The sequence below is a fragment of the Pelecanus crispus genome, chromosome 28 (assembly GCF_030463565.1).
Source record: "Pelecanus crispus isolate bPelCri1 chromosome 28, bPelCri1.pri, whole genome shotgun sequence".
Lineage (NCBI taxonomy): Eukaryota > Metazoa > Chordata > Aves > Pelecaniformes > Pelecanidae > Pelecanus > Pelecanus crispus.
Window position 1 is genome coordinate 1,898,033 of NC_134670.1, and position 22,620 is coordinate 1,920,652.

At 50.1% G+C, this 22,620-nt stretch overlaps 1 protein-coding gene across 1 annotated transcript; it reads right to left on the reverse strand.

Moving 5' to 3' along the window:
- Positions 1–11,626: 11,626 nt before the first annotated feature.
- Positions 11,627–22,598, reverse strand: LOC142596196 (calpain-1 catalytic subunit-like). Its single transcript, XM_075725268.1, is given in 24 exon segments — positions 11,627–11,653; positions 12,063–12,121; positions 12,835–12,951; positions 13,072–13,150; positions 13,279–13,347; positions 13,498–13,562; positions 13,698–13,755; positions 13,829–13,894; positions 13,969–14,008; positions 14,083–14,294; positions 14,414–14,425; positions 14,494–14,672; positions 14,774–14,934; positions 15,038–15,112; positions 15,192–15,277; positions 15,350–15,433; positions 15,561–15,729; positions 15,813–15,946; positions 17,257–17,368; positions 17,634–17,710; positions 17,908–17,982; positions 17,984–18,109; positions 22,333–22,375; positions 22,579–22,598. Coding segments are annotated over 24 exon segments (2,145 nt in total).
- Between the last annotated feature and the right edge of the window lie 22 nt (positions 22,599–22,620).

The window sequence follows — 22,620 nt, forward strand, 5'->3', positions numbered from 1 at the left end:
CCTTTACTCTGTTGTTAGACTCTTTGCCGTTTTGATTCCGTGGAAACCAATATATTCCACCATGCCAATAAACCTGGATAAATATAATACTGAATTAATCATTAGAGCCCAATTTTTATTTATGCTAAGAGCCTTTTTGCATGGGAAAATTGATGAGCATAATTGTAGCAGAACAATTTATGCTGCTATGGCTTTGCTGATGTAACATTCCAGGTAGATGTTTTAATTGGGTGTAATATTCCATTTCCCTGTATAGACGAGTCCTATACAGATAAATGCCCTTTTATAGTTAACAGTCGAAGCAAATTACATCTCATAATTACATTTGCACCAAGTTTAAGGCACTCTCAGGATGGGCAGGAAATATAATGGGGCTGTAGTGTAATTGAGAGTGCAACCCTTAAAATCCTATGTGTGACAACCATAATCAAATTGTCACCTGCTGTAATATTTTCACTTCTTTTCATTCCAAAACAACAAAAGGCATTAAGTCTGTTTAAAATAAAATGTTTTGAAGGTCTAGCACCAAAATATGTACATCAATTCATGCAGGCTAAGGAAGCAAATGCAGTTTGTCATATTTAAACAGAACTGTGCCCAGTCTGTAGGTAACATCTTCCAGTGCCAGATTCAGCACTGTTGTAATCAGGCATCCTGGGGACTTTGTGATACAAAAGGAAATTTGACTTCATGATATCAAGGCTAAATTTGGCTCCCCAATGCTTAGAACACTCCTGAAGGCATGATGCTCCAAACAATTAATCTTGCATAATGTTGAATAAATGCATATAGGACACACTGGCTCAGTTCTTGTAAATCCTTTGTTACTGGCATTTTTTCCATAAAAAGATGGTTTTCCACAGTTGGCAGCAGTCCTGTTCAAAAGCATCTTTGAGCTGTAGGAATACAAAAGACTGTACTTTATTTCCAGTCCATATTTCCCTCTTTGGCCATTGTCCACCCACCCGCCCTTCCCCCCAAAGGAAAAAAAAAAACCTTACCCTTAATTTAGACCAGGGTGTTTGGCAAGCGTTTACTTCTCTGTTCTTAACCCTTTCGTCATTTGAAAACAAAGTCCTGAAGCAGTGTGAAATTAACTTATATGCATAACATTTGAAGCGACGGCACAAATTCCCGCTGGAATGAAGGGCTATTCACTTCAGTGGGAATCGGCAAATAGGTTTGTAGCAGAACAATGTGCTTTTCTGAAAACTCTCGCTTCCATTCGAATGGATGGGACGGGGCCTCCCTGGCGATGCTTGCACACCACCACCCATTATGACTCTTTAAAATAAAACCACACCAAACCAACCCCAAACAAAAACTGCCTTTTTTCCACATGCTTCCAGCTGGATGAGATATTTACCCTGCTATTACACAGAGTTTCTGCTGTTGGCTAGCAGGTGGTTGTGTTTCTGCATCATTCCTCCAGCCGAAGTCAGAATAGTTGTGTCTCTGGCCACGTCTCAGGAAAACCACAGCCAGAGACACTATTTTCTGTGCCATACGGAGAGAGGTGCCTGTCCAATTCGTTGTCTAGAAAGCCATGGAAAAGCGTCTCTGTAGGCTGTGCGGCAGGCATGACTGACAGCGGTTCCAGCAGGACCAAAGAACGTGGGCTGCAACATCTCACTACACAGGAAAGCAAACTTGCATGTGCTTTGCACGAGGGCAGGGCAAGGTCCTTTCTGCCAGCAAAATACAACGTTGCTATGCTCCCAGGTGTTCAAAAGGGAGCCAGAAGACTTTTCTTGCTTACAAATAATGTCACACATATAAAGTCAATTTTTAGATACTAAGGTTTTACCCAGTGTTCTAGATTTCGTTTTAAACTACCCCTTCATCTCATTTTCCAAGAAAGTTATCATTTTTATTTGAATGAGGTATTCTCCTCCCATTCTGTATTATTTTGTGATGGATAGCCCTCTTTCAATTTCTTAATTTTTGTATTTTTTCCTTCAGTCCTGTCAATGAATGTAGCGTGTGCACTGGTTGAAAGGATCTGTGTTTCTCTCCTATGAAAGAACATATTACCTATTATAGTTGTGCTCAGATGACTTTCTACTCTAGTTGCACATTTAAGTCCAGCAACATTAAAGGGATGGCACATTTGACAAGTGTTTTACTAGTGAATTTTTGATATACCAGCTTTTGAGAGGTAACTGTGTATCACCCTTTCTTCCACAGCTGAAGATCACTGTCATAGTGCTATTGGCTCACTATGTCAAACACAGAATTCCATGTTGGTTTTGCTGTACAATTTTCCCACCTGTAACTGGGGATAAAGAAGCTTATCTGCTCCTGGGAATCACTTTGAGCTATTTGTACAAAAAAGTACATAAGTAAGATGTTGGCTGATAAAAATTTTAAATAAATGTCTATTTTCTTTATTAAAAAAATGCCTTTATGATGTATTTCAGTTAAAGTTTAAGTAACCATTTCATTTTTACAAGCAAACAGAAAATTCAGGATATCAGAAGTGCAAGGTGTACTTTCTTGGGTATCATTGAGACCCCCGGAGTCTGGGGCTGAGGTGGCTAGCTAACAGTGTGGGCGGTGGTGACAAGCACACACTGACATGGCTGGGGTGGGCTGCCTGCCATCCCCAGTGGCACTCTGTGCTGGGATGCTCCCTGAGGTGCTGCAGCACAGCACCCTGCATGGAGTACCCAGCCAGGCTGAACACATGTGAATGCCTGACACATCTGAGGTGGCTGATGGAGACAGCAGACACGAAATCACTGCTTTCCCTAGAAAACCAGATCGGTTAAAACATAAGTGACTGGCAGAGAATTCAGTGATGCTATATTTGCAGAATTATTTTTAATTGCTGCGTTAATCAGGAATGTAACTCAGTTTTCCAACTTCACTTATTAGTTACATAGTCATGTAACACAAACTGGAGGTGATTTAGTTGGCTCCATAGTTTGCCTTCCAAGGTGTAAATATTTTGAAATTTTGTGGTGACAACCTATGTTCGCAGTCCGAGTTTCTTTGGTAGGTATGTGCTAGTTTGGGAAATATATCCTTTGAACAGACAGTAGTGTTACCAGAATCAGAAACATATGTTGATTTTTGCCCCAAGTTAAGCATGTGTTTGGGTATGCGTGGGGGTATATTTCAAAGACTGTCACAAAGACATTATAATTGATTTCCTTCTAATATGTTTAAAACATTTTCTTGTGCTCTGTAAATTTTCCTGTAAGAACAACAATGCTTCTGGTGAGATAGCTGTTTTCTTAAATGTAGACGTTAAAAAACAAACAAACAAAAAAAAAAGGTTATCCGCCACTGGAATCAGAAAGCAAAAGCATATGTGCATACTTCGTTCTGAAAATACTTCCTAATTCTCATTAGAAGGATGATAGCAGGATATAGCAGGGCAGAAATACACTGATGACTTCTTGTTCTTTTCCTTCAAATTAATAAAAAGAACTTGTTTATTTGTTTCCCCTTGTCTAGAAGTTTCAAAGCCTCAGTGTTGAAACTAAAGCTGTGGTGAAGAGATTTGGGATAGGATTATTTTATTTCTGGCAGGGTTTGCATTCCCCCCCCCCTCCTCCCCCCTTCCTTTTCTAGAGATTAAGACTGCTCATTTACTTTTCTTATCATTCTTCCTCCAGAAAAATGAGATGCATTAGGTTTGGCAACCTGGCCACCAAAATCTTAATTTTTCACCCTTGTAAATTTTACAGAGCTAGACCATGGTGGCAGGTGTCTGTAATGAAAATATATTGATTTATTTTCCTCTCATGGCAAATGAGAGGAAAATTTCATTTTCTCTTTTTCTGGGGTGATGTGCAAGCCAGAGATTCTTATTCATATACCAACATTCTAGTGCAAAGAATGAAAATATTTGTATCAGAAAAACAAGAAATAGTTTATCTGTTATTTTTTATTGCTGCATGTAAGCAAATGCTAATTACACATAAAACCATGAAGTTGTTCTTTTGGGATGAGGGATTAGGTGCTTAACGTGAGTTTGATGTGTAGACTTATCTAGTGCTCCTCAGAACTCTGCTAACAGAAAGAACATTGCAGTTCCAGTCCTATTGGCTTCCTAAAGTCTTCAAGCAGTTCCTCATGAATGAGCCTACAACTTGAGTTCATCTGATAACTCACACATACTGACACTGGCTCTACAAATACTTTGCTAGTAATACAGCTTCATTTGGTTAAAGGAAAAATGATGCCCATTTTCACTGTAAAATGCAACTTTGTATATTATACTTCAACAGCTGGCGTCGTATCCCACCACCCCATTAAAAGGCTAGAGAGGTACTGAGCCAGACTACAGAGTTAGCTTTATGTTTTGTGCAGAGGTGAGGGGATAAGAACAAAAAGTGGGTTTCCAAGAGGAACAGGAAGAAAAAGGCAGGGAGGCATGTATTTTGTGTGTTTGTGTTTTTTCTGGCTTTGACAGGGAATTATCTATTGCCATTTAATAGCTAGTTGTTTTAAAAGTGGTGATAAAATACCTCAAACTTCAACACTTTTTCAAGAAGTGACTGGAAATAAATATTGCAATACTATTCCTGATAAAATGCTAGCTTTATTTGAAAGCTGACTACCTTACTTGGTGTAATGGATGACATTTAACTGAACACTAGAGATTTTTGCTTGAAACTCCCTGGCTTTCTTACACCTCCTACAAGTAAAATGTACAAGTAAAATGTACTACAGATTTATGATAATATATAAATATTCAATAATAGATACTGCTTCGTTGATTATTGATGAGGAGTGTGAACTATGAGAAGACTTTTGCAAATTTCCAAGTTCACAAATCCTAGAGAAAAAAATTCTTAGTAATAGATTCCCTTCTACCCTTCTGGTAAAACTAATTCTTTAGAATTGCCTAATCTGTACCACAATGCTCTGCAGTGTCACATATTACACACATGACTTTTACAAACCCAGGTATTTTTCCAGTCCTAGATTACCCTGATTACTCTGAAATAACATAGTTCCCTTCTTAAATGGAAAAGGGTGGTTTTGTCCAACGCATGAAAGTTAAATATTTTAAAGCTCTCACTAATGCGTAATATGAGACTTAATCGTGAATAAACCCCCAAAGAGATAAAATTAAGAGGTAAAGTGATCAGGCAGGTACTGGGCATTAGGATATGCCAATTTGCACTTCTCACCTGGAAGACTGTTGAAGCCATGTCCATGTTGGTGGATGTATCCCTTTGATTCACCCATGGGATAAGAGATGACAGCACTGCAGATAAACTGACAAAAATTAACAAAAAAATCATCTACAGAGAGGAGGTAACTGCAGCTTGCCAAAACCTTTCTGAAACAACATGGGTAACCAGGTGGTTTCCAACCTGCTGCAGTCTTAAGCATGATGTCAGAAGGACAAAATAACATTTTATGTCTATTTAAGAAGGACAAGAAGCCTTGGTAAACTTGTTTTGATGGTTGAAGAGAGGCTGCCTGGAAGAAATATCTTGCTAAATGATTAGCTTACCAATCACTGTATTTCTGCTGAGCTGTAATATGACACCAATTGCAGAATGAATACACTTTATAACAATCTTAGAGCCCGCTGCAAAAGAAATTTCACTATTAATAAACTAAAAGCTAAAAAGCTCCTTAAAGTCCCCATTTCTTCTGTTGGAGCAGGTGAGAAGCTTGTTTCTTAATGGTGGGACCTGAACCGCCATTACTTGCAATCTTTTCACAACACTGGTGACATGCTATAAGCATAGTTATCGACTGGCCCATTGATGCAAAGATAATTACATTTGTATGGATGTCTTTAATGGTCACTTTCAGCTCACACTGTTGATCTGGAACATACATAATGTTGATAGCTAGTTTTGATTAAAGCATGGTTAGCAGAAACAGATAGATGTTAGTCAAGAGTAGTAAAGATGAAGCCAAGGTGAATGGGAAAACAAAACTGAACTTGGAAGATTGTTCATAGTACCACTGTTTTCATCAAGGGAACAAGCCTTAATAAAAGACAGGGGCCTTTGCCTGCTAATTTAAGGAAACTTGAACTTCAACATATAAGTTTACCTCTGTAAAGACAAATAGAATTACATCATCAAGAGAAGCTTTATCATTCTATTTATTGGAGGTAGGGGAAGGGAAGGATGTGTTATAGAGTAAACCATTTAAGATTACACTTTGATTACACCCAGTTACCACTGGAAATATGAAGAGGACTCCTGTGGTCTCACTGGTGCTGGCTGACTCCTACTGTGACTGACTAATAGATATGCAGTTTTATCACATTCAGTTTTTCCTTACCCTCTTTATGGGCAGAAGTTTTGATCCCACAAATAAAACTGGATGTTAATTTTCCTAGCAGCTGCTCAAAATAAAATGTATACTTAACCTGTTTAGCTTCTTGCTGTTGAGTTGTCAAGGCAGATTTCTTACAGACCTGGCTTGGACAGAGCCAAATGGAGGTGAGCATCATAATGTCTATGCACAAGAAAATATAAGCTCATACCACTATAAGCTACAGGGCATATTGCATTTATCTGTATGCATCCTAGGAGCATGATCAGTAAGCAACACAAATGAACTTTTGTTAGTAAGCTTGTAATATGCCTTAATAACCTCCCTAAAATTAATTGTCTCTTGTATCAGTAGTCAGGCATCATTCCAACCAATATGGCTGTTTGCATTTAAAAAAGAAACAACTTTGCACAGACCTACAATGTACTGTGGAAAAAGAAAAAAACCTTTTCAGGTTTGTCATGTAAGCTATATGTAAATATTTTTACATGTAGTTGACCATTGGCATGACTGTCTGAAATTCAAGGACAACTTTCAAAACATAGCTTGGCTCAGGGTTCATTTATGAATATCTACATTAATATAACATCATAAAACTATTTTGGGATAGTTTACCAGTGACCTGAAGAAGAAGGTCTTGTTATTCTCTACCAACAGCTTAATAATCTTCCAACTGTGAAGTTTAAGAAGAATTTAATTTTTTTTTATTCTAAGGTTACACCCACTCTGAACAAAACCTCAGTTAAGTTAATGCCTGAATTTATACGTTCTTGAAGAAAACCCCTAATGATCTCCCTAAACATCAGAAAGAGGGACTGTGGTCATATATATACACACCTGGCTACACCAGCTCTATGGTAATTTCACTGTGAAATGCAGGTGCCAGAGCCTGTTCCCAGAATAGGTTCCCAGGATCCTCAGGGAGTTACAAGCCTGACACAAGACATCTACTGATGCTGCGTAAGATGTGCCTAACTTTCCTGCAATCAAATTTTGTTTGATTTTGCTGTGTAGACCTAAACTCCATTTGGGTAGGAAAGCTTGTATCAGGGAACAAAGTAAGTCTTTCTTCCTCCCTGAATAGAGACTTTTTTTTTTCCCAATGGTTGAGAACTGTGGTTCATTTGTTTAAAAGACGTTGAAAGCAGTTGGTTTCTTATCATGCTGCTCAAATGTGAGAGTACATTATGATGAGGTAAAATGTAAAATAGATACAACTTTAAGTAAATTTTTTCTGACTTTTTTGTTAATTATTAATAGCATACATCTGGAAAATAAAGATCTGCCTGCCAATGGCCAAAGAGCTTTAGAAGACAGTACTCATCTTTGTCCATGCAGAAAGGGTACCCTGAAGCTACTGACGGATATGAGCCATGAGACAAGTGATTATGAAATATGAGGGAGGGATTGTTGGCTCAGGTTGGGCTGTGGCTTAGGAATGCAATGTACCTGTTACAAGCTGGTAATGGTTAACAGCTTAATAACCTGACACTGCCTGCTCTAGGACTAGCAGGGCAATACAGCCTTCACTTGCTTTTTAAATTTTACTCTTGCTAGGAAATCAGCTGCAAGATAGATTAGTTTTATTAATAGAGGAGTGTAATTCTTTGCCAAAAGGCTAGCTTCAGAACAAAAAGATATTACAAATTTAAAGTAGCTTCAGCAGAAGACAAAAGCATCGTAATATGATGATACATCCCAAGTATGAACACAGTAAAATATTCTGTGCAGATGAGGTTTTAATATAGGTAGTAAAGAAATAAACTTCACAGTATGGTCTTGGTACTTCTGCAAGCATTAAAACATAGTACTAGAAAGAAGTTCATGTTCATTTCATTTTATCTAAGGCTTTCTATGGCCAGAGAAGGTCTCTGTGTTTAAGAAGAAATGGGATGATGGATAAATTACATGGAAATGATGTAAAATTTAATTGTTGTCACTTACAACCATGGTCAACCCTAGTTCAGATTCACTTATAGTTCAATGCCCACTGTGGTGGCTTTGGTGTAGAGAGACAACCTTGAATTTACTCGTTTCAGGTCTGAATACAGGGGGACAAAAAAAAAAACCTCCAGTGCTTTCCAGTACTAGAGCTACTCTAGAGCTCCCACCAGTGCAACTCAGTGATGGGGAAAGGAGAGGGTTCCTCATAAATGAAGCCACAGTTGATTCACATATTTGAGCTACGGTATAAATAAGGCAATCTTTTAAAGACAGCGCAGCTATTAAACAGTAATGAAGAACTGAAAAGCAACTCTGCATAATCACCATTCAGCTAAATGATGATTTCACAGGTGGAAGAACAGATGAAATTCAGCCAAATGATTTTAGGGGCAAATGAATAGGCAATAATGTACTTAGGAAGCATTAGCCTCTCTTCATTCTCAGAGACAGTGACCCATTGTTCACAATTAATAAACCCTGAGGCTCAAAGGGGACAGAGATAGTGGCTGCCTAAGATCTGTTCAAACCCACACAATAAAACAAGCGTAGAAAACCGTACATTACACTGTATCTTAACATAAAACAGAACCCTGAATTATTTTCATATATTCAGATTAAAATGCAAGCCCTGCTAAATTATGATGAGTTACATCTCTCCTCCTGGATGTGATGAAAGTCACTCTTGCTATAAATTAAAGGATCATTGGGTAGGTAGCAGGTTAGCTTTCCTTTGCTCACAGGTCTTTCTAGGGCTGACACAAAGAAGCATGCAAAGGAGTCACCAACCCTTAAATGCTAGCGTGTCCTTGAGAGCTAAAACTCAGAAATAGTGCACTATTATCTGTTAGTAGTAAAGCAAGTTAAAAATGAGGGATGTATGGCAAGCACCTGAGCCAGTAAAAACCCAAACTGATGGCTTCAATAGATGAATGACTTTTCATTTTGATAACTACCATATCAGCAACTTTGAAAAAGGAAAATGCCTGACTGTAAATAGATAATATCACTGTGAGGAAAAGCAAATGCTAATAAGTCCAGTAGTTCTTCTCATAATTGAGCTTAGAGACAATTGTCACAACTTTTTTTCTCTGGGAAGCCCAAAAGAAATTGTCTTTTTCTTTTTTTTTTTTTTCTTTTTTTGGTCACCTAGCTATTACTTTGGGCTTGGAAAAAATAGATAATTACATGCTCTTTCTTTTGAGCATATTTTACCCTCTAGTATGTGTCAAAAGCTAGTTTTCACACTAAGGCCGTCAGGTTAGTGGTTTAAAACCTGCAGTACAAGAAAAGGACAAATAAATCTTTGCAGTAGTTCTACTGTGGAAAAATTTTTGTAAGTGATTACCATTCAAAACATTTTACATTTCTGTGTTAAATTTGATGCTGCAAGACATAGTCAATGCAACTTTAGAACTACTATGATCATCTAACACATCTAACCTTGACAAGCAGGATTTCTTCCTCTGCAGTTCTCCACCAACTGTCTCTGTCCTATCTCTACGGAAGTTCAGACCTGTAAAATTACAGATATCATGGAGAAAAAGAATAGGGAATTGATGCTTATTTAATTGTTAAATACCAGAACTACAGGTCATCTAATTAAATCACCAGGCAGTGTGTTTAAAAAGCAATCCGAAGGAAGTACTTTGTGACACGATACAACTGGTGTATGTAAGTCATTTGCACAGGATTCTGTAGTCAAAAAAAATATATCTAAGTGAGCTCAGAACAATAGCTGAAGTCATGGAGGATAACTGCTGGACAGAAGGTCAGGCCTTGAGATTAACAACTTCCACAACTGGGCACTGGGAACCATTGCTGATTGCAGTTTTTTAGTTAGGGACTGAATCTAGGAGGCCAGAAACAGAGGGAGTTTGCCCAGTGTATAATAGTTCTGCTGAAGTTTTACTGTTTGTTGGTGAACATATCTTCATAGAGAAATTTTGAAAACTTCATGAAAGTCAGTGGATTAGTTTCTTCATAACCCACTTGGAATTATTCCTAATAAAATGATAAAATGTATAGTTCTGTGTATACTCTTCTTGATTCCTGAAATAGTGGGACTGCAAGTTACCACTTTTTTTCCGTATACTGAGCTTTCCTGCAGCTTGAATGTGAACATCAAATCTCAGATTTTCCCTTGTTTGGAGCTATGTAGAGCAGGACACAGAAGGTGGGCAACGGAGTTGTATACAATGCAGTAGAGTGGCTGTCATCAAGACATATAATTCTGTAAGTGTCTTTTGAAGTTGTAAATCTGCAGCGCTGAGGGGAAAAGCGGAGCCGGGCGGGACGGGGGCGGAGGGAGCGCGTGGGGTGGCGGCAGCTCCGGGGGGGGAGAGTGGCCGCCCGGATCCCTGGCTAGATCCACGGGGATCCCTGGCAGAACCCGCCCAGATCCCTGACAGAACCCGCCCGGATCCCTGGCAAGATCTGCCCGGATCCCTGGCAGGACTCGGCCAGATCCCTGGCAAGATCCGCCCAGATCCCTGACAGAACCTGCCCAGATCCCTGGCAGAACCCGCCCAGATCCCTGGCAAGATCCACCCGGATCCCTGGCAGAGCCCGCCCGGATCCCTGGCAAGATCCGCCTGGATGCCTGGCAGGACCCGCCCGGATCCCTGGCAAGATCCGCCCGGATCCCTTGCAGGACTTGCCCAGGTCACTGGGGCAAGATCTGCCCAGATCCCTGGCAAGATCCACCCGGATCCCTGACAGAACCTGCCCGGACCCCTGGCAAGATCCGCCCGGATCCCTGGCAGGACTCAACCTGCCACGGCACGGCCTTTTCATCCCGAACAGCCCCAAAAACCCCCAAAGCACCCCAAATCTGCAGGGAACCCCCCCGCCCTGCGCAGGCGTCGCCTATGGCTTCCGCGCCAGGGCGGCGATTGCGGGTTGGCGGGATTCGCCCTGCGGCAAAGCTGGAAGCAGGAGGAAAAGGACCAGCAGGAAAAAGCTTTGATTTTAATAACGTTTCTTGAGTTTTTCCCCCTTATTTTTAATTTACACAATTAAAAACCCACCGTTACGGCACAGCTGGCAGGCAGCGCATCCCCGACGGAGGCGTGCGCGGAAGCGAGAGGCGACGGCGGCCGCGGCGGAACCGGGCCGAGCCCCGGCAGCGCCGCCCCGGGCTCCTCCGGCAGCGAAAGGCACAAAAACCCGGGAGCATCCCCCGAAACGGCCGCGCGGGAGGCTCGGAAAGGGGGGCTCCTGGGCAAAGCGGGGGGAGCCCCCGGGGCGGGGTTAGGGGCAGCTGCGACGCCTTCCTGCCCCACCTCCCGCCGTTTTATGCTGAAAAAAAGCTTAAAAAAAGGGCAAAATGGGCAGGGTTCTGCAAAATGGGCGGGGCTCTGCAAAACAGGCGAGGTTCTGCTCATCGGCTCCCGCTGCTGAGAAGGCACTGGGGGGCAGTGGCTGCTCAGGTGAACATGGTGAGCTGCAGCCACTGTGCGGGGGGGAGGAGGAGGGTGTGGGTGGGCATTGGGGGGACGTTGGGGGGCGTGGGGGGGTGTGGGTGGGCGTTGGGTGGGCATAGGGGGGTGTGGGGGGCCGTGGGTGGACATTGGGTGGGTGTGGGTGGATATTGGGTGGGCGTGGGGGGGCACTGGGTGGGTGTGGGGGGGGTGTGGGGGGTGTGGGTGGGCATTGGGTGGGTGTTGGGGGGGCGTTGGGTGGGCAGGGGGGGCATTGGGTGGGCGTGGGGGAGGTGTGGGGGGGCAGGGGGGGTGTCGGGGGCTGTGGGTGGGCGTTAGGTGGGCATTGGGTGGGTTTTGGGTGGGTGTGGGTGGGCACTGGGTGGGCGTTGGGTGGGCATTGTTGGGTGGGCGTCAGCCCCGCGCAGCACCCACAGGTACCTGCAGCAAGTCCAAGCTGATGACCCCGTCCTGGTCCACGTCCACCGCTTGGAAAAAGCCTGAGGTGAGGGAAAAGGAGCGGGGGAATGGGGGGTGGTGGTGGGAAAAGCGGGGAAAAATGGGGCGGGAGTTAAGGGGGGAGATGTGGAAAAATGGGGCAGGATTTAAGGGGGAACGTGGAAAACTAAGGGCAAAAAGTGGAAAAATGGGGCAGGATTTAAGGAGAACATGTGGAAAACTAAGGACAAAAAGTGGAAAAATGGGGCAAGATTTAAGGAGAACATGTGGAAAACTAAGGGCAAAAAGTAGAAAAATGGGGCAGGATTTAAGGGGGAAAGTTCTGGAAAACCAGCAGAGTTTAAGGGCAAAAAGTAGAAAAATGGGGCAGGATTTAAGGGGGAAAGTTGCAGAAAACCAGCAGAATTTAAGAGCAAAAAGTGGAAAAATGGGGCAGGATTTAAGGGGAAAAGTTGGGAAAAAAAGTTTTTGTGAAATCCTCTTTTCCAACTTTTTCTGTTCAACCCCGCTGCTTTTTTTTTTTTTCACTTTTTAACAGAAAAAAGCTTTTTCCAAGTTTGCCCCTTAAAACTTGGGTTTTCCAGCTTTCCCCTCGACTCCTGTGGGGTTTTTCCAACTTCTCCACAGAATTCAACGGGATAAGCTAGGGAAAGGAAATTTTTTTAAATCCATTTTTCCAGCTTTTCCTGTGAAATGATTTGGGAAAGGTGGCAGGATTGGACAAAGCGGTGTTTTTTGGGGACAAGTCACTCACGGAACATGGTCTCCAGGCGCACGAGGCAGCAGACGAAGTTGTCGAAGTCGATGGCCAGGTTGGGCTCGGCGTAGCGGGTGATGATCAGCTCGTGCAGCTTTTTGTTCAATTTATAGCCTTTTTAGGGGGGAAAAACCCCAAAACCCAGAGTTTAAAAGCATGCGAGGGCGGGAGGCGAAAGAAATTCGTTAAAAGCGAGGGGGCGTTAACGAATCTCGGGATGAAGCGGGGCACTACCTGCCGCTTCCAGCGCCATCCGCATCTCGTAGGCGCTCATGCTTCCCGACTTATCCAGGTCAAACTTGCGGAAGATGGCCTGCGAGCCGAACCCCACCCCCCAAAAAAAGAAAAAAAAAGGACAAAAAAAAGGGGGGGGGGGCATCACCCCTGAGGAGAGGGACCCCCCAAACCCCAGCGCGCCCCGAAATTCCCTGCCGGACCCACCAGGTAGTTGCGGATTCTGTTCCACAAGACGTTGAACTCCACCAGCCCCAGCTTGCTGTTGCCGTCTTTCTGCGGCGCGGAAAAGGGGTTAAGGAAAGCGGCGGGGAGGGGTCTGGGGGAGGCGGTCGGGGGCGTCATCCCCCTCCTGGGGGCACGGGGGTCCCCCCCCCCCAAAAAAAAAACCCCGACCCCCACGCCCATCGCGGGGGTGGAGGATACGTCCATGAGGTTGACCATGCTGCAGCAGGACTCCACGCTGAACCCCTTTGTCCGGAGATCTTTATCTGCAAAGCAGCCCGCCGTTAATTTGCGTTAACGAGTTAAACGACAATTAACGGGCTCGCTTTGGGGGGTCTGCGTGCCCGTGGGGGTCCCCCGCCCTGCGCCGAGCCCCCTCCCCCAAAAATCCGGCGGCTCACGTTTGCTGATGATGCGGTTGAGGATGGTCCGAAGCTCTGCGACACTGATCTCCATGTCCTACGGGAAGGAGACGCGGTGTTTTCCAGCAGCCCGGTGCCAGCCGGCGCCGCCGCCGGCACCCCCTGCTTACCGCTCCCGCCAGCTGCTTTAAGAGCTGCTTGAAGCTGTCGTCGATTTGGCTTTCGGACAGCACTTTCTGAGGGAAAAAAACGGCGCTTTCGGCAAAAAGGCGACGCCTCGACACCCTACGGAGTCACCGGCCGCCCTCACCTCATCCAGGAGCATCGCCTGGATCTTGTCATCCATCTCCCTGCGGAGATAATAAAGGAGAGTTTGGCCTCAAGGACCGCCGGGGATTGTTAGCGCTAACGAGGCGTCTCTTACTTGGTGCCGGCTTTCTTCTCAGAGAAGACGCGGAGAACGAAATCGCCTTCCTTGTTGGGCTCGAAGGTGGAGGGCACCACGATGTATTCCCCCGGTGGCAGCCAGAAGCGGGTGCTCACTTCCCGCAGGTTGATGAACTGCTCGGAGCAGGCGCGCGAGGCGTTGGCCAGGAAGAACTCCCGCTTCAGGTAGACGCCCGATTTCCCCATGTACTGCCGGAATCGGGGGTTGAAAAACACGAAAAAAACCACCCCAAATAACCCCAAAAACACCCTCCGTCTTTCCTGGCGCGGTAACGGGAATCTTATCGCCGCCGGCGAGTCGTACGCACCTCGGGAGGAACCTGCGGTGAGAGGAGGGGAGAGGTGAGGGTGCGCGGCAGCGCCGGGTGACGCCGGGCGACGCCGGTACCTCGTAGACGGCGAATCCAATGGTCTCCATGTCCTTGCCGTAGCGGTGCTCGCGGCGCCGGTGCTTCTGCATCAGCGCCAGCAGGAAGCTGCAGCCGGGCTCGCGCCTGCCGCCCTCGTCGCCGTCATCGTCCACTTCCTCCAGCTGGATCTTAAATTGCAGGTTTATCCAGAAAGTGGCTGGGAAAAGAAAAAAAAAAAAAAAAGGCGGAAAGAGGTTAAATCGATGCTAAAAACCAGTGGGTTTGAGGTGGAGCTCCCCCCGTCCCAGCGGCACCTACCGGGGTAATTCCTACAACTGCCGGCCGTGCTACCGCGCCGCCACGTCCCGTCGTAGAGCCGCGTGTTCCACTTGCGGAATTTGCGGGATTGGAGAGCATCCGGGGTGAGGTTACAGATCTCCAGGCGGGTGAATTCCCGGAGGAAATCCCGGAAGGACATCCTGGAGGAAGAGGAAGCACCGAAGGTTGGGAGCGGAAGTTTTCCCTCGTCTTCCCAGTGCAAAACAGTCGGGAAAAGGGGTTTTTTAATCCCTCTTCGCTTACCAAAATTCCCCGTCCTCCATTTTCACCATCAGCTGTTGCCTCAGCACTGGCCCCACCGCATTCCACTCAGACGAGCTGCGAGCGACAAAGGGATCTCAGCCCCGGGGCCGAGCCACTTCGTTAATTAACGCTAACGAAGCCTCGTGCTCCTCACTTGTCGCTCCAGGGCCCCGTCCACTCCACTTCTCCCCAGGGATTCCACATGCGGATCAGGCCCAGGGACTGCCCGCGGTAGTTGATCTGCGAACAGCGCCGTCAGGGTTGCTGACCCAAAAAGTGCCGGTTTCTCCCTGAAACGGCGCCGTCCCTCACCTGCTTGGCCTCCGTCACCAAGTACATGTGTCCCTTCACCAGCTTCTTGAACGTCACCACCTCCATGTCGAAGACGCTCGTTATCTGCCAGGAAACGAGACGGCGGCTGCGTTAACGGCCTCCCGGCGCTGTGTTTTTTTTTCTAACGCTGGGTACAGGACCGCCCTCCCGAAAATCTCTTTTTTTAACCCCAAAACCCAAGGCCGCTCACGTCGATGGAGCAGCTGAGCAGGGAGCCGTGCTCCAGCGCCTTGAGGATGATGTGGTAGAGATCGCCGGGGGGTTTGCGCAGGTCATACCACTCCGTCACGCCGCCGGTGAAATCCTCGAAACCCTCCGAGGTGCTGCCACCTGACAGCGCCTCGTAGCAGCCATTCACCCTGCGCGGCCAGAGGAAGCGCTGACCCTTTTTCGGGGCGTTTCGCCCCAAAATGAAGAGGGGAGGACCGGGGCGAGGGCGTACTTGGCGTAGGCTTTCTCCAGCAAGGCGCTCCAGAACTCGGTGCCCTCGGCGGAGTGCACGAAGAGCAGCTTGCCGTCTTTGGTGGGCAGGTAGTCGTCCACCACCACGTCCAGCCACTCGCCGAATTGCCAAATCTGAAGGGAGGGGAGGAAGAGGAGGCGGCGGCGGCGAGGCCGAAGAGAAAGCCACCCCCTTGTTATCCAGGGAGTGGCATTTTGGGGAGAAAACACCCAGGTTTGGGTCCCCATGGCGTATTCCCACGGGGATGGTTTGGCAGGGGAACGGCGGCGGCGCCAGCCCAGCAGCGCCTCGCCGGGAGAGGAACCTGGCGGCCATTTTGTGGGGGAAAGCGCCAGATTGGCTGCCAAAATGGGGGGGAGCCCCAAAATGGTGGAGGATCCTCTGAAAATGGGGGGGAGCCCCAAAATGGTGGGGGGGAGCCCCAAAATGGCAGGGGATCTTCTGAAAATGGGGGGGGGGGAGCCCCAAAATGGTGGGGGGGAGCCCCAAAATGGTGGAGGATCCTCTGAAAATGGGGGGGGGAGCCCCAAAATGGTGGAGGATCCTCTGAAAATGGAGGGGAGCCCCAAAATCGTGGTGGGGGAGCCCCAAAATGGTGGGGCATCCTCTCAAAATGGTTTGGGGGGAGCCCCAAAATGGTGGGGAACCCCAAAATGGTGGGGGAGCCTCCCAAAATGGTGGTGGGGAGCCCCAAAATGGCAGGGGACCCTCTCAAAATGGAGGATGGGAGCCCCAAAATGGGGGGGAGCCCCGAAATGGTGGGGGATCCTCTCAAAATGGTTTGGGGAGCCCCAGAATGGTGGCGGGGAGGCACAAAATAATGGGGGATCCTCTCAAAATGGAGGTGGGGAGCCCCAAAATGGTGGGGGGGAGGCCCAAAATGGCAGGGGATCCTCTCAAAATGGTTTGGGGAGCCCCAAAATGGTGGGAGGGAGCCCCAAAATGGTGGCGGGGAGGCACAAAATAATGGGGGATCCTCTCAAAATGGAGGTGGGGAACCCCAAAATGGTGGGGGAGCCTCTCAAAATGGTGGGGAACCCCAAAATGGTGGGGAGCTGCAAAATGGTGGAGGATCCTCTGAAAATGGGGGGGGGAGCCCCAAAATGGTGGGGGATCCTCTCAAAATGGTTTGGGGAGCCCCAAAATGGTGGCGGGGAGGCACAAAATAATGGGGGATCCTCTCAAAATGGAGGTGGGGAGCCCCAAAATGGTGGCGGGGAGCCCCAAAATGGCGGGGGAGCCTCTCAAAATGGTTTGGGGGGAGCCCCAAAATGGTGGGGGAGGCCCAAAATGGCAGGGGATCCTCTCAAAATGGTTTGGGGGGGAGCCCTAAATGGTGGGGAACCCCAAAATGGTGGGGACCCTCTCAAAATGGAGGAGGGGAGCCCCAGAATTTGGGGATGGGGCAGCTGAAGCCTCTCACCTGGAAGTGGAAGATGCCGGCGTAGCCGTGCTGGAAGCTCTGCCCATGCGGCACCACGCGGTGAAGGATGGTCTCGTTGAGCGTGAGGGAGGTGATGACCGCCAGCAGCCACCTGCGCGCACCGGTTTCGTCTCGGTTTTGGGGTCAAAAAGGCCGTTTTCCGGTTGCCCGACACCCGCCTATCCATTTTTTTAACGCTCCGCAGGTGTTTCAGGGGAAGCCGCGGCCGGCTCCGCCGCAACACACCAGCGGCAGTAACCGGCTACGGCGCGCGAACAAGCCTCGATGCGCCGAAAGCGTCCCCCAAAATCTCCAGCTTTGAGGAAAAAAAAAAAAACAAAAAACCCGGAAAACTGTGAAAAGCGAAGCGGCAGTGCTCCCTACCCAGCGCTCCCTAGCAGATGTCGGTGCGCGTGGCCCCATCCATGATGAACTGCAGGCGCGAACACAGCTCCTGCGGGGAAACGGCACCAATCCGGTCACCAAAATTCACCAACGTTCACCAAAATTCACCAAAATTTGGATAGTTACGGGGTTTTTTTTGCCTCGGCGGGAAGAGTTCACCGCCATAACGCCCGTCGATTGCCCCCCGAGGGAATTCAAACTTGACGCGGTTAATTAGCACGCCATCGTTAACGCCCCGGCGCTCACCGTTGGCCTCTTCCATTGGACGCCGTGGGTTTTGGCAGTGCCGGGGCTGAGCTCATGGAAGCTGAGGGAAACGGGGAACCGGCGGGAAGGTTTGATCGTGGAAGACGGTGCCGGTGCTTTTTTTCCGAAAAAAGGAAAAAAACCCAAAAACAACATGAGCGGTCAAAGCGGTTTCCCCGCCAAATTTTCCTCGTCGGCGCCGCTACCGCGCGCCGCGGCGGTCACGCTCTCCCTCGCGCCAGGATGAAGGCGGGGAGCACCTCGTGCCCCCCCTTAATTAAACCAGAGCGGGTTTAAAGGCGTCTCTCGTTAGCAGGGGATCGAACGGCCGCTAATTAGCGCGGTTGCGGGGGGCTCGGCCTGAAAGCGGGGATGAGGCGCGGGGGGGGCTTTTAGAGCCGCGTAGCCCCACCCTGCGGGGAATTTTGGGGGGATTTGAGGGTTTTGCGGGGATTTGAGGATTTGGGGGAGATTTGAGGATTTTGGGGTCTGCTTTAGGACCCCCACTGCGAGCTGCTTGAAAGAAAAAGGGGGATTCTGCCCCCCAAAAAAGTAAAAAACTCCCAAAATTGGGTTTTATTAAACCCCAACACTGATTGCGATCCCACCGAGATCTTATTTCAGGGAGGGAAAACACTCAAAAGCGCCGTAACTTCCCCAAATTTGCGCTCCTGGCCCGGCCCGCGCGGGGATCGGCGGCGACTTTGGCGAACCAAGCGCACCGATGTTTTTAGGGTGAAAAAAAGGGAATTCAGGGGGCGGGGAAGCCCTCCCGCCCTCCCCCTGCGGCAGCTGCTCGCTGTCAGTAACCCGAGCGAGCCCGAAATAGTCGGGTTTAACCTTGAAACGGCCCCCGTGGTAATAAAAAAAACCCCAAAAATACGATAAGTGCGGCAGCCGGTGGCCCCAAACGCTGACGAAACGAGGGGAAACGGCCCCAAAACAGGTCCTGCAAGTTGCCGTGCGTGTCACGGCCGCTCCCCACCGGCGCAGCCCCGAGCAACGCTGCTGGGCCCGTGTTCCACCCGTAAAGGGCGTAATGAACTGCGGCGCAGCGTAATTAAGCGCTGGGGAGCTTAATTAAGCATTGGGGAGCTTAATTAGGGCCTAATCAGAGCCGCCGCGGGGAGCAACAGAAAGGGGGACGCCGACGTTGGCAGTGCGGCCCCCCCCAAACGCGGCCGAACACCGTCACCCCAAAACCCAACGCGGCCCTTGCGGGGACACCCTAAAAACAGGGATTATGGCCCCAAAACCCCCCAAATTGTCCCCAAACCCCCCAAATTGTCCCCAAAACCCCCAAACTGTCCCCAAAACCCCCAAACTGTCCCCGAAATGAGGGGGTGGGGCCTCCAACACCCATTGCGCTCCCTGAGCGGCTTTTTGGGGCACAATGGAGGCCTAGCTGCCGGGGTGCTGCCTTAGGGACGCCGTCCCTCCGCCCCGCTACCCAGCTTCTCATTAAGGCCTTTCCCCCGTTAACGAGGTCCTCGTTAACGAGTTTTCTCCCTTAACGAGGCGTCCCCTCGTCACACGCCTGTGCCCCGGGGACCCCTCCCGGTCCCCGCACCCCTCCCCTGCCCCGGCAAAGGGAGCGGGAGCCATTTGCCCCGGCTCCCCGGCGCCAAAGCCCTCCCCACGTACGCTTTTTGGGCAAGCGGGACAGAAATCGCCTCTTTTCACCCCGTTTCCAGGAGGCCGGCGGGTGCCCGGCACCCCCGGGGCAGGTGCAGCGGGGTGAAGGCTCGGCGTCGCCGGCCGCTTCCCCTCCGCTCGCGCTGGGAAGAGAGAAAAAAAGGCAAAAAAGTGTATAAATGGAGACACACACCCCCCCCCCCCCAGCAAAAAAGATTTCATTGCGTTTAAAACCATTACAAACCCACCCAACTCCCCCCGCCCGAGGCCGATGAAATCCCCTCCCAAAAAAACTTTTTCCTGGTTCAAAACGCGGCTCGGTTGCAGGGTGAGTTTTGCCTACTTTCCTTCTTTTTTCCCTTTTTCCCCCCGGCTGGATCTAGCGGCGCAGGGGGCCGCGGAGCGGGGAGCGGCTCATCGCCCCGCCGCGGGGGCTGTCACCTCCCGGGGAGCCGCGGGGACGTACCTGGCTGCAGGGAGCCGGGGGGGGCCGCTCCCAAACGCGCCGATTTGGGGGGGGAAATAAAGACAAAAATAAAAATTTAGAAAGCGATTCTTAAGCAGGAAGGCAAGACCGGGTTGAGCCCCCGCCCACCTCCGCCGAGGCTCCTCCCTGCGCTGCCCCTCCCATGGAGGATGGGGGGGAATGGGGGTAAAACCGGGGCAATTTTGGGGGGGGGGGGCACAACCCCACCCGGGGCGGTTTTGGGGCTGATTCGCAGCTTTTTGGGGTCCCTGGGCACGCTGCGGCTGCCGGGGTTTCGCCGCATTGCAGCGGGCGGCAGGGCCAGGGGTGGGGCGGGACACGCGGGGGGCACGCGGTGCGCACGGGCAGGGCGCGCGTGGGACGTGTGTGCAGGGGCTGGACACGCGTGGGACGTGTGTGCAGGGGATGTGTGTGTGCAGGGGCTGGACACACGTGGGACATCTGCGTGCGCAGGGGATGTGTGTGTGCAGGGGCTGGACACGCGTGGGACGTGTGTGTGCAGGGAATGTGTGTGTGCAGGGGCTGGACACGCGTGGGATGTGTGTGTGCAGGGGATGTGTGTGTGCAGGGGCTGGACACGCGTGGGACGTGTGTGCGCAGGGGATGGGACACGCGTGGGACATGTGTGTGCAGGGGATGTGTGTGTGTGCAGGGGCTGGACACGCGTGGGACGTGTGTGCGCAGGGGATGGGACACGCGTGGGACATGTGTGTGCAGGGGATGTGTGTGTGCAGGAGCTGGACACACGTGGGACATCTGTGTGCAAGGGCTGGACACGTGTGAGACGTGTGTGTGCAGGGGATGTGTGTGTGCAGGGGCTGGACACACGTGGGACGTGTGTGTGCAGGGGATGTGTCTGTGCAAGGGCTGGACACATGTGGGACGTGTGTGCACAGGCGATGGGACGCGCGTGGGACATGTGTGTGCAGGGGATGTGTGTGTGCAGGGGCTGGACACGCGTGGGACGTGTGCACAGGGGCTGGGACACGTGTGGGACGTGTGTGCAGGGGATGTGTGTGCAGGGGCTGGACACGCGTGGGATGTGTGTGTGCAGGGGATGTGTGTGTGCAGGGGCTGGACACGCGTGGGACGTGTGTGTGCAGGGGATGTGTGTGTGCAGGGGCTGGACACGCGTGGGACGTGTGTGCGCAGGGGATGGGACACGCGTGGGACATCTGTGTGCAGGGGATGGGACATGTGTGGGAAATGTGTGTGCAGAGGGGGGACACGCATCAGGACATACATGTTGAGGGGCTGGGACACATGGGGACACGCGTGCGCACAGGCAGGATACGCATGGGACGTGTGCAGGGGCTGGGACATGCATGGGGGCACGTATATAGAGGGCTGGGACAGGCGTGGGACATGTGCAGGGGCTGGGACACGTGGGAACACACGTGTGTGGAGGGCTGGACACGCAGGGGGCACACGTGCGCACGGGCAGGGCGCACATGGGACATGTGCAGGGGATGGGACATGTGTGGGACGTGTGTGCAGAGGGATGGGACACTCGTGGGGACACACATGTAGAGGGCTGCGACATGCATAGGACATGTGTGTACACGGCTGGGGCACATGTGGGAAGCGTGTGCAGAGGGCTGGGACACAGGGACATGAGTCTGGAGGGGCTGGACATGCAGGGGACACGCATGGGATGTGCATGCAGAGGGCTGGGACACGTGTCAGGACACGTTTATAGGGCTGGGGCTCATGTGGAACGTGTGTGCAAAGGGATGGGACACGTGTCAGGACACATGTGTGTAGAGGGCTACGACATGCATGGGTTGTGCATGCAGAGTGCTGGGACACAGATTGGGCCACACGTGTGCAGAGGGCTGGGACACGTTGGGATGCGTGTAGAGGCTGGGACATGCATGGGACTTGTGTGTAGAGAGCTGGGACGTGTTGGGACACATGTAGAGGGCTGGCACACGTGTGGGACGTGCGTATAGAGGGGCTGGGACACATGTCAGGACACATGCATGTGGAGGGGCTGGACAAGCAGGGCACACATGTGCACAGCCAGGACACATGTGGGACCTGTGTGCAGAGGGACTGGGACACACATGGGCCATGTGTGCATGGGGTCAGGACACATGTGGAACATGGATGTGCAGAGGGCCAGGATGCGTGAGATGTGTGTGGAGGGCTGTGACACACGTGCAGGGCCAAGACATGGAGGGCACACACATGTGGGGAAGGCATGAACATGCCAGGACACACATGGAAGGCTCAAGCATGCCTGTGACATGCACAGAGGGCCAGGGCACACGTTACACACACGTGCTCACCGCCAGCCCTACCTGAGCCCGCAGGATGGGTCCCACCGCCCTCAGTTGCTCCACGCTGGGGAGAGACAGAAACAGCTCAGGGGGGGCAGCACCCCCAAACCCCCACTTGGGGGGCCCAAACCAGATCCCCCAACCCAGCCCCCCAACCCTCACCCCCCAAACCAGAGCCCCCCAACTCACACCCCCCAACCAGCACCCCCCCAACCCTCACCTCCAAACCAGCACCCCAACCCAAGCCCCCCCAAACCTGAACCCCACCAAACCAGCCCAACCCACATCCCCAACCCTCACCCCCAAACC